This window comes from Ascochyta rabiei, chromosome 8 (genome assembly GCF_004011695.2).
Source record: "Ascochyta rabiei chromosome 8, complete sequence".
Classification (NCBI taxonomy): Eukaryota; Fungi; Ascomycota; class Dothideomycetes; order Pleosporales; family Didymellaceae; genus Ascochyta; species Ascochyta rabiei.
In genome coordinates, this window is record NC_082412.1 from 1,836,920 (window position 1) to 1,851,140 (window position 14,221).

The 14,221-nt window shown below is 51.1% G+C and overlaps 3 protein-coding genes across 3 annotated transcripts, besides 10 other annotated features; 1 reads left to right on the forward strand and 2 right to left on the reverse strand.

The window, feature by feature from the left end:
* The first annotated feature begins 2,435 nt into the window (after window positions 1-2,435).
* Window positions 2,436-2,512: a tandem repeat.
* A 1,930-nt stretch (window positions 2,513-4,442) lies between these two features.
* Window positions 4,443-4,584: a dispersed repeat.
* Window positions 4,585-4,610: 26 nt separating this feature from the next.
* Window positions 4,611-4,652: a tandem repeat.
* Window positions 4,653-5,866: a mobile genetic element.
* Window positions 4,674-4,744: a tandem repeat.
* Window positions 5,867-5,988: 122 nt separating the features above from the next.
* On the forward strand, window positions 5,989-6,906 carry EKO05_0005574 (uncharacterized protein; the record flags this gene model as incomplete). The annotated part of the gene is made up of 2 exons (XM_038940224.1): window positions 5,989-6,411; window positions 6,571-6,906. 2 exons carry the CDS (start codon window positions 5,989-5,991, stop codon window positions 6,904-6,906), a joined length of 759 nt encoding a protein of 252 aa, XP_038798589.1.
* Window positions 6,145-6,198: a tandem repeat.
* Window positions 6,486-6,529: a tandem repeat.
* Window positions 6,870-6,901: a tandem repeat.
* Window positions 6,907-7,143: 237 nt separating the features above from the next.
* Window positions 7,144-7,193: a tandem repeat.
* A 351-nt stretch (window positions 7,194-7,544) lies between these two features.
* EKO05_0005575 (uncharacterized protein) lies at window positions 7,545-9,794 on the reverse strand (the record flags this gene model as incomplete). Its single annotated transcript, XM_038940223.1, has 4 exons — window positions 7,545-9,017; window positions 9,064-9,200; window positions 9,258-9,553; window positions 9,604-9,794. The coding sequence occupies 4 exons, from the start codon at window positions 9,792-9,794 to the stop codon at window positions 7,545-7,547; spliced, it is 2,097 nt and encodes a 698-aa protein (XP_038798590.1).
* Window positions 9,795-11,034: 1,240 nt separating this feature from the next.
* On the reverse strand, window positions 11,035-12,942 carry EKO05_0005576 (uncharacterized protein; the record flags this gene model as incomplete). The annotated part of the gene is made up of 1 exon (XM_038946028.1): window positions 11,035-12,942. The coding sequence occupies one exon, from the start codon at window positions 12,940-12,942 to the stop codon at window positions 11,035-11,037; it is 1,908 nt and encodes a 635-aa protein (XP_038798591.1).
* Window positions 12,943-13,285: 343 nt separating this feature from the next.
* Window positions 13,286-13,314: a tandem repeat.
* Window positions 13,315-14,221: the final 907 nt, after the last annotated feature.

Sequence of the window (14,221 nt, forward strand, 5' to 3'; positions counted from 1 at the left end):
TCGATTGGTGCGAGATAGATCGTGCAAGGCAAAACTACCATGAAAATATTTATCCTAGGAATGTCAAAAGATGAACACAGCCAGCATCGACGTAGATACTTGCGGCAGTTTGCTAGTACATTGCTTTCTCACAATAGATTGCAAGCCTCGGATTCGGTCATGAGAAATTTTAGGTCGAGTTGGAAGATGGCTCGGTGCTATCGTGTGTCTCACCTATATCACGCGAAAGAACGGCAATGGTCTGCTTTAGGCAGAGATTGCCGTTTACATACCAAGTTCTGAGGCTTCTTTATCGCCAGTCTTGAAACACCCAGCATTAGATCTACCAACACGAGCCCTTTCTTGGACATTATTTGGACGATACGGGCAAGTGGAGTTGATGCGCAGCAGGTCGTTGCCAATCGAGACGGCCCGAAGTGACTGAACTCAATAGACCGTTCGGGACAATCAACCGTCGGCAACCTCAATGCATATTGAGACCTACATCAAAGAATCCAAAACTGGTCTGATGCGCGGCTAGCTTTGATTGCGATAGGGCGGCTGAAGCAGAAAAGGTAGTGATATCTATGAGTTGATGCACAGCGATGGGCTGTAGGAGCTGGACCCTCATGATTTGTATTGCCGTGCAATGTTGGCTGCTCTTTGCGAAGCAACAACAGACACAGAGGCATCAAGGACGATATCAGAAACAGATCGATAATCCATGTGTTTCCATTTTCTCTACACATCGAAAACTGTCTTTTGGCTTAGCAGACAGTTTGACAAGAAGATGAATGATTAAGTTCGTTACAGTTCGCCAGCCTGAGTCTGTGTATCTTATTCGTCACCTCTCGCTCGCAAAGACGCTGACAGACACATGGATTCTCGAGGGAAGGTTTGTCGAACGTTGTCAATGTCTGCTTGGTCATGTAATCTCAGTACCCTATTCACTGCCCAGCTACCTGCCTCTTGTCAATGCGTTTGGAATCGAATATGGACCACGGTAAATTCCATCGCACTAAGTTGATATGAGCTTGCTTCCTGAGTCTAGAAGATGTGGAAGTTGCGGTTCTATTCCGAGCTGAGGCAACCGACAGCAGATGGGGCAACCTGTCGGCACCACTTCCCAAGCTTGTTGACAGCATGAACACTACTATCCACAACCTTTGGTTGCATTTTTTGGACATAATTCGACATCTTTTCAGTGTTACTTTCTCGTTATAAGCTGTTGCTGGCACTAATGTGATCTCGGAGTACGAGGCGTATAAGATACACACATGTTGTGCCTATACGTCATCACTCTGATCATCCCGAGAAAGCTCTCGAGAAAGCTCTCGGTCCCTATCTATCACAGGAGCCTATACTAACCCGGTGCTGGTGCTGGTGCTGAATCGCCATCACTTGTTTGCAAACAGAGTCCTCTAGGCAAGGTGAGTCGGCATCAACGATAGTGCCACATGTACTCACCGCTCTCGCACTTCATCATACACTTGCCTTCGAGAAAACCGAAATATCCACTAGTTATCTCTTCTTTCGAAAAACAACATCGAAAGCTTTTAGCCCAAGATCAAACTTAGTGACCAGACTGCTAGGTCATTAGCGAGTGACCGGGTCACAATGACAGTTCACTATCTCTTTTAATTCTAGGAAAGCAATGTTCAAAATCTGGGTCAACTCTTTTTCTCATCTTAAACTTGCTAGTTTGCCCAATTACAATTGCTATGTTCTTACACGTGGTTTCCCCAATGGGTAATCGGGCGAAATTCTCCATTTCTTTGACCGTCATGGTGGAGACAAAAGCAAATTAATGTTTGGCAGAGCTTTATTTCGGCTCACAAAGATTTAGCCGCTACGATCTATTGCGTAGCATCGTAGCACTGGCCTGGAGTAAACACGATGTACTGCACGCTGAGACTCGAAGTATTGATCTTCATGTCCACTCTCTCGCATCTATCAGACTGGTCTTGGACTGTAGACATAGAATCTCACATGATTCTTCCATGTACACTTGACTTGTTTCCAAAAAAAAAGCATGTCGCAACAAGCATTAACCATAGGTTCTAGCTCAGCTCCTTAGTCCTAGTACTAACTCGCTAATGAGTTGTAGACTCAAAATGGAAAAGACTCTAGCTTACTTACCAGGGTACCATACCAGTACCATACCAGTACCACGCGCTCTGGCAATAGCAGGAGTATCGAAATAACAGGCCCATTTCAACATTGAACTCAAACTTGGCCTTGGCCCTAACAGGGACTCAACAGCTGCCCAGCCACCTTGAGGCTGTGATTGACACCGCACCAAGATTCGGGCCTTTAGAACGACTGTCTGAAGTCCATGCTTCGATATTCACCGAAGTCCAGTCCTTTGGACCATCTTTTCAACCCCATCTTCAAGATAGCAACACGAGCTATGCTGGACAAAAAAGTGTAAGTCCATTGGACTTCTCCCAACTGTTCTCTACTCCAGCTCACTCAACCACCCAGTCGCTCAGTCAACTACTCAATCAACTGCTCAATCCTATACTCAGTCACTTCGACAACAGCTGTGCCAACTTGCAACCCGAAACTCGAAGGTCGAATGCTAACCATTGTACATAGCAATCAACGCCACTATGAAGCTCACCACTCTCGTCTCTGTTGCGCTCCTCGCTCTGAGCGTCGCCGCCCAAAATTCCGGTCCCAACGGAAAGCGCACCTGTATTGGTGGTGCCCATCTCCTGCGAGTACCAGAAGGGTCGTTGCGCCAACTTCTGCAACGACTCCCGGGCGGTCGACCACAGCGGTACCCCCAGCTTTATCGACCCTTCCTGCTCATGTCCCGAGGACCAGGCTGACAACCTCTACACTGGTGCTGCTTGCATCGATGTCATCCGTGCTCTTTGGCGCCAGAGCTGCTAAGCAGTGTCCGCAAGACCATCTTCTATCATCAAATAGGATTCCAGCTGGAGGCAGAGAAGGCTGGCTTTTTTTTCTGGAGGGGGGGTCGGACATGGTTTGAATAAGAGATAATATAGCACCAATCTTGTACATTAAAAACAGAATTGATTGCTTCTCCCGATCTGTTGCGCTTGGGTGTTTTGTTTGCAAGATACCGGACACGAAATAAGCTGTGAAAATTCGAGTGATGCCAGTGTTCTCTCACGAGAAAAACTTGATACAGAATCAGTGTTTCTCGAATGAGATCAGACTACAAGAGTGAGAAGGTAAGCAGAAGCTTATAATGACGCTACGCTGCAAAGTTTGAGTTTTTGGTGAAGGTAGCAATGTACGTCTTGCAGTCACCAGGCAGCAATACTTTTGGACGTTCTACACCACATGGTGTAGAGTCTCGTGCCTATGATTGCCTACTCCTGTTCGTGATTGTCAACATCGTCTCTAGCTACCCTGGGTACGGTCGCCGTGAGAGTCGGATATTACGGACACCAGAAACCGTGCGCATCTCCAACATTCAATCTTATTACACTGTTCCGTTTCGACGCCAGATAGTGTAGTCCCGCATTTCCCTCGCCTACAGCCTTTGATACATCTCATTGCAATAGCATCATTCGAGGAACGTCTAAATGAACCAATCCAACCGTATATCCATTAGAATTAAGGCTCCCCATCGCTGTTTGTAGCCACATAAAACCCAAATGAACATGGGCACAATTCCACTTTGAGTGCCACACCAGGGCGTGCATCTCAGTGATATAATGTCCCTATTGTCCCGTCCAGTACAACTTCAAACCCCCGATCCGACATCGCGATTCCGGAAACCTCTGTGAACACGGCAAGTGATGCCCTTGGAAAGGGTTGCAAATCCCCCGCTTTCACTGTCAGTGAGTAGGCGGACAGCTCTGTAGATTCTGGCATGGCGCGCGCCGGCATGCAGCCTTGGTACTTGTCATCAACAATACCAAAGAAACACGCGAGATGCGTATACGACCCAAGAGCAAGGCTGATGACAAAAAAAAACAGATTTTCTAGCATCAATCTAATTTTTTTAATCAGTCTAATTTAAATAAACAAAGCTGAAAATGCCCTCAAAGCAAACGAGACTATCAGATCTAGTAGGAAATATTATTTCTATTAAAGATTTTAATAATTAGCCAAGTAAGGGTAGTAAGGGTGGCCTTGTGTAGAGCAGAATTACGTGAGGTCACGTAACCAATGCTTGGCTGAGGCTCCCCGCAACTGCATGTACCTTCCCTAGCTACCTGCTTCATCTCTCAACATTCAATTACAAAAACAGAGAAAACAAGTTACTTGGGGCTTAAAATTTTGTTACAGAAAAGTCTGTGGGTAAAAAAAAAAGTTAAACAAATTAAACAAAGGTCTGGAATGTTGTTTGTTTTGATTGGTGACAAGTCTGCCTGAGAGATTGGCGAAGATTGCAGGCCAGCGCTCATATCGGTCTTGTCCTGGGCACTGATATCCGCTCACCTGAAACAGCGGGTCATCGAACCCTACCAAGAACCAGTGTATACTTGGTAGCTGGCATAAGTAGTGTAGGTGGGTCCGGGATAAGCCAGAGGTTGCGGAATAGCCCTATTAACTAAATTACATTAAATCCTCCCTATTTTTGTATGTAACATAATGTCTCTTGTCTCTAGAAGCATCTACGTGCTGTTGCCCTACACCCTTATCCTCCTATCTCAGCCATCTCAGCCATCTCAGCCATCTCAGCCATCTCAACTATCTTAACTATCTGCCGGCCATCCATCTCAGCCATGGCCGGCCAGCCATCTCAGCTATCTCAGCCATCTTATCTATCTACTCAGCCATCTACTCCTGCCCATTACCAATACCTCTCACAAGATAAGCGTCTCTAGGTCCAGACTCTCCGTCTAGCTGGCCATACTTATTAGTTTATTGCTAACCTCCTAAATATTACAGAGAGACAAGTTAGCTATGCCCTTGCTAGTAAACAGGTCACTCTAAGGAGGCAACCTGGTTGCCTACACACTCTTACAGATGCCTAGATTAACTATCTAGAGGCCTACGTCTGATTGTTACAACGCACGCGTTAGATAAGCTATCATCAGCTTGCCTATAGCCCCTTTAATTACTAGGGTGTCTTAGAGCACGTTATCTACTAAGCCCTACAGAGGAGAGGGTACTTACGTTAGATAGCCTAGGCAAAGCCACCTCTCTTACAAGATAATATAGATCTGCGTCTAGAGTAGGCTACGCTCTATATAGACTAGAAGGACTAGCAATAGTAGAGAATACTGTAGAGTGATAAGACGTAGGTAACTAGAGGGCGGCACCAACAGAGATAGGTTACTAGGAGACCTAGAGAGGAGCTAGATTCTACCTGTGTAGTAGACAAGTTGCCAAAGAAGCGTAGGTAGATGTTCTAGAGCTGCTTCTCTAGCACTACAAAAGGTCCCTCCCTCTTCTAGGAGAAGGAGTAGGCTAGTATTACTAGTAAGAGGTACTGTAAGAGGATAGTCCCTCTAATTTATAGCTAGTTAACCCTTTATCCTAACCTCCTATTTATGCAGGATAGGGCATTAGCTTATAGAGCAGAGTCTACCCTTAAAGAGCTCTATAAGAGAGGGATTAAGCCTATCTACTAGCCTCTATTTTTACTAGATCTTAATCTAATTAAAGCTATCTAGGATAAGATAAAGGACTAGATAGAGACTCACTATCCTAACCTCCCTACTAGCAGGCAGTATAGCTACAAGAGACTTAGAGGTATTATACAGGAGGCCTAGGATTCTATTACTCCTAAGGACCTTTAGAAGGTAGTAGCGAGCATAAAGGACAGATGCTAGGCAGTTATTAAGGCAAAGGGCGGGTACACAAAATACTAAGTAATCAATTTAATTCACCTAAAAATTACAGCCAAGTACCCCTGTCAAGCGTCTCCACCTACACTACTTATGCCTGATACCAAGTACAATGGCAGTCTAAGTACGGGATTCCCAGAAGCGCGCAACGCTGTCGTCAATAACGTGGAGAAATCCACGGCTACTCGAACTCAACGCGGCCCCTTTCACCCCTGTCCCCTCCACGGCACGTATGACGTCAGCGGGCCAGCTCAGCCGCCACCGCAACAACTACAAAACCCCCTCGACCAAGCACTGTCTAGCTAGCGTCTCCCGCTCCGTTTGCAATGTCGAATCCCACCTCCCATCCGAATCCTTAACCACGCCCACCCACCCTAGCATTTCCCTCCCACAGCAGCAGCACACCGCCACCACCCACCCGGCAGCCCACCTCCCCACCACCCAAATCGCAACCATGGGCATCCCGTACTCGCGCGAGATCAACGCGGCCTTTGAGCAAGTCACCCCGCTCGTAGCCGCGGGCTTCCAGGTGCTGCGCACGACGAAAAATATCTCAATCGTACTCGCCGTCATCCAGGTCCTGACCGTCGTGTTCCTGGGCCTGATACTGGGCGCGCTCGTCGTGCTGATCTACTGCGTGAATCCCGATCTCGAGGTACGTGGTGCGTGTCTTTGTCTTCTCGGGGGGAAGGGGGGGGGGGGTGCATGCATGCATGCGCGGGTGGAGGTGCGGTGGCGGCGGCGGCGGCGGCGGCGGAGGAGGCGTTGGAGGCCGGTTGGTGTAGTTGGGATTGCGGATGTTGATGGTGAGTAGGAAGAGAGAAAGGCACTCGTGTCTCCGCTCCTGAAGCGGATGGCGCACGTTTCGCTCTTCAGCGTCGTCAGGACCCTGATCACCTCCGCGGCGGTGCTGGGCGGCGTGGGGTACGCGGCGTGGCGCGTGTTTCTGTTCGAGCAGTGGGTTGAGGACGTCGAGTATGAGGCGAACGTGGATGCGGATTTGGCGCTGGGGGAATGGGAGGGGGATGCTAAGGACAAGGGGAAGGGAAGTGGTGGTGCAAGTGGGAAGAAGAAGGGCAAGGCCAAAGCAAAGAGCGACACAGATCGCATTCTAGAAGAAGAGAAGAAGAAGAAGGAGAAGAGAAATTAGGGGTCAGTAATAGAAGGTAATATTAGCTAATTGTGTTTAAAGTTATATTTAAATAGTCTAATATATAGAAATAGTGCTTATAACTAGCACTCTAAGAATATACATCTATTAGTTTAAAGACAATAGCGTGTTGTCCTGCGTGGGGGGATAGGAGGGGGGTAATAAAGGGAAGGGAAGTAGCAGTGCAAGTAAGAAGAAGGGCAAGGCCAAAGCAAAGAGCGACACAGACCGCATTCTAGAAGAAGAGAAGAAGAAGTAGAAGAGGAAGTAGGGGTTAGCAGTAGAAGGTAATATCAGCTAATTGTGTTTAAAGTTGTATTTAAATAGTCTAATATATTAAAATAGTGCTTATAAATAGCACTCTAAGAATATACATCTATTAGTTTAAAGACAATAGCGTGTTGTCCTGCGTGGGGGGAAAAGGGAAGGGAAGTAGCAGTGTAAGTAGAGAGAAGGGTAAGGCTAAGGCAAAGAGCGACACAGACCGCATTCTAGAAGAAGAGGGGAAGAAGTAGAAGAGGAAGTAGGGGTTAGTAGTGGAAGGTAATGTAGGCTAATTATGTTTAAAAGGGTATTGTTTAAATAGTCCAACACGTAGAAACAGTGCTTGCAATCAGCAATTTAAGAACACACATCCATCAGTTCGAAGACGCCGTCGCGCCGTCCTGCGCCAACAGCAGCAGCGCAAACAACCCGCCCACCACCGGCCTAGCCTTGAACTCCAACCCGGGCGGAAACGCACCGTCGCTCGTCTGATACAGATCGGTGAAGGGTCTGCTCGTCGGCGTCTCGTTGATCCACCTCGCCAAATCGCCAATAAGCAGATCCCGCGTTGCTTCGCTCGCGATGGCGGCGCAGAATACCTCCCAGTCGGACTTGGTCAGGTACCTGTTCCGCGTGTCGAGTGGCACGCCGTAGGTTTCTTTGACGGTGGGATAGAATGCGGACTGCATGTCGTACACATCCTGCGGGACGAGGTTGGTGTTGAGCAGCTTGTCGTTGTAGAGGTTGTACAGCAGGCCCCAGGTTGAGGTGTTGCCGTAGTTGAGCACGGCGTGGGGAGGGTCGGCTGCTGTGTTGATGCCGAGGGTCTGCCATTTGTCGATGTAGTCGTGGGCGATCGTCGTGTAGTTTTGGGCGTCGGTGTCTTCGCCGATGAGCTTGGCGATTTGTGACATGGCTTCGATGCTGATGATGCCTTTGAGCGCGAGGTTCGTCTGGTTCGACAAATGTCCGGCAAAGTCGTCGGTCGAGAGCTGCTGGGCTGGGTAGAGACTGTCTTCGACGAGGTACTCAGCCCACTGCTTCAATATAGTGTAGTGTTGCTTGATGTAGTCTGTGTTACCAGAGCGCTGAACATACGCCAAGACCATGATGATGTTGTTGCCGCACTCCTCTAGTGGCATTCGTTCGTCGTCACCGGCTGGGTGGCCAGTCGCATTTGGGTAATGCGTCCCAAGGTCGTGCATAGCCCACTTGTTGGGATAATGACCATTCTCTTGGTTCTCAAAATGTGGGTCCAGCAGTAGTTTGATCAGATCTGGGTTTGCGTACAAAAATATTGGTGAGGCCGGGTAGATCACATCGATGGTCTGAGTATTGCCGTTGGACGATATCTCTTTCAAGAAAAGATAGGGTCTGTCTTCAGTACCAACAAGTTGAGTGGCTGCAAAGGCCTGGCGTGCAGCCAGCGTCGTCAACGTAGCGTAATCCTGTCCGGCAGCGGCGATGGAGTCTTCTGAGATCTGATCATCCAGTTCCGACGAAAGCTCGCTCGATTCCGTGTAGTCATTGTGGAAGAAAGACAGAGCCGCCAAATCATCCGCAAAGTAGCTCTTCCACAGCGACGGAAGAACAGTCACACCTTCTGCACCAAGAAACTGAATCGACTCATCTTGACATAATCCCAAAGAGAACAATGTCGACACGGGTGAAGCCCCAATGGATCCGAGGTCGACTCCATACCCAAACACCGGCCAAGTGCTGTTGATAGCGCGGAAGTTGGTATCGTTCAAGTTCGCCAGCTTTCCACCGGTCACGAAAGCACCACGAACATTACCATCGGCACCAGATTGGTACGAGACACCGTTCTTGGCGTCTGTGACGTAGTACTAGAGGGAATCAGTTTAAACAAACAATTCTTCAGGCAAGACGAACAAAACTGCCCCATTCTGCTCTATCGTTGATCTCTGAGAGTACCTGCGGATCTTGCCTCGATAGTCTGTGATATACAACATCGTCCGTGAGGCCGAAATCCCATTGTGCGGTCACCGCGACATCTCCAGAAACCCACTCTATCGCGCATGTCAGTGCTCGAATCACGTCCAGGTACAAGTAGGGATCGTGCTTACCAGCACTTATGTCAGTGTAGATCTGCACATCGTGTTCTGAACCATCTAGAGACAAGACTTCGATGTTCATGTAGGAAAATATCAAGGATTGACGCTTGAGATCTTTTGGGAAGAGAGGCGAGAGAAAAGTCACCTTCAGCGACACCTTCTGGTTTGCCTCAATGGTAAAGATGCTCTTGGTGGAGGTGTACTCATAGGATGTTTGATTTGCTGCAGGGATGTTCTTTGGAGCACCCATCCACGTTGAGGTCTCGTTGTCGACACGAATCAATCCTGTCCAGCCGAGTATCTGTCCCCTGTCTGCGGTCAGTAGGCTCGATTGAGAGTGCTCGAAGAGAGAACTCACGTGTAGAATTGCGGCCATTGCCCAGGAAGGTATCCTCCATTCCCTCCACTGCTACCAGCTGGGACCCATGCGCTCAGGTATGGGCTTTTTACAGCAAGTGGCAAGGATGGCGGGCGAGCAGGAGTGAAGGTCGACTGTGAAGAGACAATCGAGAGGAGACAGCTCCATAGTGACAAGAGCGATATCTGCATTTTTGGCGATGGGAAACTTTGCGAGAAAAAGCTTGTATAGGTAGCGGAACATGGCCAGGAGGCCTATCTATCTTTTGGTCAGTAGCTTTGATGACATGTCACATCGAGTACCCCTTGCGGCCGAGCCTCGAATGCTGTGCAGGGGTAAGCTGCAGGAATGCACCCCATGCTGAGAATGGACTTGCAAGTGTTTGTTCGTTTGAGATTCCTGCTTGATTCGAGATGATGTTTGTAACATACGGCGTCTGCACCAACAACGTGGCTCGCCTCCACGATCCCAATATCTGGTCGCTTGAAGAAGTAGTGCTGTCACTGTGACACTTGAGCACGCTGGCCGTTGCTTGCCATGGACCGCATGACTGCCCAATGCAGATCCAAACGGTGAACGGGTGGCTCGGAACCAAGGAACTTGCTTCGCAGTAAGCACTACCGAGGATGCAGAAGCGTAGCGTCGACTCAGACGGAGATATCTGCACGAGGCCAGCCGCTGGGGGCCACTCAATATGGCTTCGTTTGACAACATGTGTTATTGCAAACGCAGTCTGTGGTATGTCGGCCTTTGCACCTTTAGAGCAAATCAGATCAGGTAGCGAGTGTTTGCAGGCCAAGATCAGTTAGGTGCTTCAGGGACGAACGTTATCGTGATGAACTCATCTGTGACTCTTCTCAATCTATAGGTAAAGAGGCGTGGGCGGCGCTGGGCGTCTGTCAAGCGTCCGCGGGAGCTATTGCTGCACATTCCCTGGTCCGTACGGCCAACTTCTGGTTGATTTGTGAGCGGATCCTGCACGAGCATGGGCGGCTGCGGGGAAGGCGCAAGACCCCTGCAACCCACCGAATCAAAATGTTCCGAATAAATGATCACGCATGCACCTGAACCACAAGACAAGCAGACATTTGATGGAAGAGTAAAAAGCCGGAGGTGATGGTCGTGAGTAGTGAGTTTTCATTTTGGTAATAGTAGCAGCTTTTGAAGAAATGTGGCTGCCGTGTGTCATACAGAGAGAATCATTGCGAGCCTACGCCAACAGCCCCGCCAAAGTCAAACGCCAATGATGTCATTACCACTCAAAGGCTAGAAGCAGGGTATCCATAGGAAGAGCCGACAAGAGTGCAAATGGAAAGAAACCTGGAAAACAGCCATGTTGGTCCGCAGCTAAAAGTGAGAGGGGTATCGTATCCAGGAAAAATCGTCTGTTCGATCGTCGAATATCGGGTAAGGAAAAAAAAACTAGGGTGTTCAGTCTTCGGGCGTCCAGGGACGGTATACACTCTCGTTCTCTTTGGCGCAATCGCAATCGCGGAGAAAGTCGCTCTCGAGGATGTCGGATACGGTCCAGCGTTGCTCGATATCCATCTCAAGGCAGCCCTTTAGTAGAGTCAAGGCGTCTTCTGCGCCTCCGTCCTGCAACGCCTCTGCAGTTCGAACGAGCTCCTGGTCCCACTCGCCTTTTAGGATCTTGGCGGTCGTCTTCGAGTCGAGGCCTTCGTTGAAGGGTAAGGTAGCGGTGAGCAGGGCATAGACTACAACGCCATACGCCCAGACGTCTGCTGCAGGAGAGAACATGAGGGAGTGGCAAGCGTCGAACAGCTCGGGCGCTGCGTATTGCAAACTGCCCTGCACCGAGGTACTCGCGTCGGCAGGACCCATGTTCTGGTTGTTCGCAGTGAATTGTGGATCTGGGCCTTCGCGGTCGTCTCGAAGGACGAAGTCTGCCATGCCGAAGTCGCACAGAAGTAGGTGGCCACCTTTGGTGTCGGCTTCAGGCACGGTCATGTCGAGGAGGCAATTTTCAAGCTTGATGTCGCGGTGGACGACATGAACGTCGTTGTGCAAGTAGCGCATGGCCGAAGCCAACTGGTACGCATAGCGCTTCACCAAGTGCTTTGGGAGGCCGACCTTTTGCTTGCGGCGGGTGTCGCGTATCAGATCAAACAGGGTACCGCCCTTGTTTAGTTTTGTGATGCAGAAGGTGGCATAGTCAGTGGTGTAGACCTTGATCAAAGGAAGGATGTACGGGTGTTTTAGGAACCGCCACATCTCTACCTCGTGGTCGAACTGGCTCTGGAGCGCCTCGTTCTCGAATTCAGATTTGTTGTTCTGCTGCTTGCGTACAATCTTGACTGCGTCCGTCACCGGCTTGCCATGCTCCATGCTCGTTACTTCCTTGACTACGCTAAAGCCGCCATAGCCAATCTGCTTCCCAATGATGTACTCGTTGTCGTAGCCAAGACCCTGGCCTTCGTCGTCTGGCTGGGGCTCTTTCAAGGGTGCGTCGGCCGTCTTGTAGCGCGCAAGGAAGGAGGCGGCGGGAGACATGGACGACAAGGAGCGGCCGGAGCGATTGGAGGATCGTCTGCTCGTTCGCCTCAAGCTGCCGTCCTCGCTGATCTCGGCTCGAAAGCTCCTGTTTCTGGTGGGCGCACTGCGCATGGGCGAGAAGAGAGGAAAGTCGAATGGTGAGCTTGTGGCGGGCAGTGGCGAGAGCATGTACTCGTTCGGCGTCTCGATGGGCGTGCGCGCTTCTTCCAGCGGCGAGGCGGTGGCTTCCGAGGTGAGGGAGGCGACTTGGTCGTTGTACTCGGGGTCGTTTGCCATGTCGTCGACGGTGGATTGCAGGAGTGGGTAGCGTGCTTGGCTGTTGCTGGTCTGTCGCGAGAGAGCTCTGCGGTGATTGAAGGGCATCTCGAGGTATTCCGTCTCTGAGCAGCTGCCCTCTTCGGGCGTGTAGGACGGGGAGCTGCGCTGGGCCGGCTTGGGCACAGGGAGCTCGAGGCCAACGCGGTCGCCCGAGTCGAGGCGGACCTCGCTGTCGAAGCTGATGGATGTCTTGCGCCGCCTGAACAGGTCCTCGATGGCGGCTTCGTTGGGGGCGGTGCGCCCCAGAGAGAGAGCCAGGCCGCCATCGTAGGCGGCTATGTGGCCGTGGGAGCCGTTGGGGTGGCGCGTCCTGAAGGGGCCGTCGGTGATCTTGTGGCCCTCGACATGGTCGACATGGTCGAGTTCATCCTGCGACTGTGCATGACTCGTGTTGGTGTAGGCAGCGTCACGCGGGATCGAGGCAAAGGTCGATGCAACCCGCTTGTGCGGCGCCGAGGTATCGAGCTTGAGCTTCTGGAAAAAGTGTGAGGATGGCTGGGCGGCCATTTAAATCGGGTCGCTGTGGTGGATGCAAACCTCGAAAAGCGAGTGCGACGGCCTGTGTTTTAATACTCAGGGCCGTGGGGTCGCGCTGAGGGACAGAGACGGGAAAACACGGAGGGCCGAGTGAAGGGATTGTCAATTCAATTGTGTCCTTGATCCAGGCTAGCGTGCTGGGGGGTTGTTGCGCAAGACCAAGCCAGCCAGCAGCGTGGAGTTGATCAGCCCTGCGGCGGGTTGCAGTGGGATGGGGGCGACAAGTGTGTGTTGACGTGCAGTGGGGGATTGTGTGTGCGATGGACGTGAATAGAGAGGCATTCATTGGGGCGGGGCCAGTCTTTAACCACTCCAGCAGCAGCAGCAGCAGCAGCAGCAGCACCGGCGCCGGCACCGGCGCCCTTGACCAACATGAACACGCCCACGCAGCTTGCTTCGGCGTGCGCCGGAGGGGCGTTAAGGTTGGCGGGCGGCATAGCGTCAGTGAGATGGCCCAAGGCACTGGCAAATGGGGTGAGCGCCTGGGGTAAGCTGCTGCGTCTACGCGCCGTGAGTGGGCGCAGCGCTGAGGCCGCCTGGAGGTGGTCGGCGCATTGACGTACGACGAGGGCGCCGAGGGGCTGGTGTGCACAACGCAGAGAGTCAGGGTGGTCAGGGAGACTGCAGGCGAGCCAAGGAGCAGACGTCGCAGCAGGCATCCCTATCTTGGAGCAGCCCAGTAGTGGGGACGATGAAGCAGAGGGTACCCGTGATGCAAGATGCTGAGGGAGCCATGTATTGTACTAGGTAAGCGGCGGGCTGGTGCGTGGGGTCCAACCAAATACTACCAAACTATGTAGATAGTAGATGGTAGATAGTAGATACTCTAGTGCAGTGCAGTGCTACAGTGCGGACAAGGGCCGGGTAGCGTCTAGTAGTAGTGTGTAGCGTCCTGGGTGGTGGGGGGCTACCTACCGGTACGGTATTGTTAGGCAGACGGGCAGTTCATGCAGGGCGCTGTCGACGCCGGCACGCACTAGAGCATCTGCGGGACGAGAGCGAACACGACAGCAGGGGGAGGGGCAGAGGCAGGGGGAGACAGAGGTAGAGACAGAGACAGAGGTAGAGACAGAGACAGAGGTAGAGACAGAGACAGAGGTAGAGACAGAGACAGAGGTAGAGACAGAGACAGAGGTAGAGACAGAGACAGAGGTAGAGACAGAGGCAGAGACAAAGGCAGAGACAGAGGCAGAGACAGAGGCAGAGGCAGAGACAGAATCGCAGAGACAGAGAATGGCAGAGGCAGAGG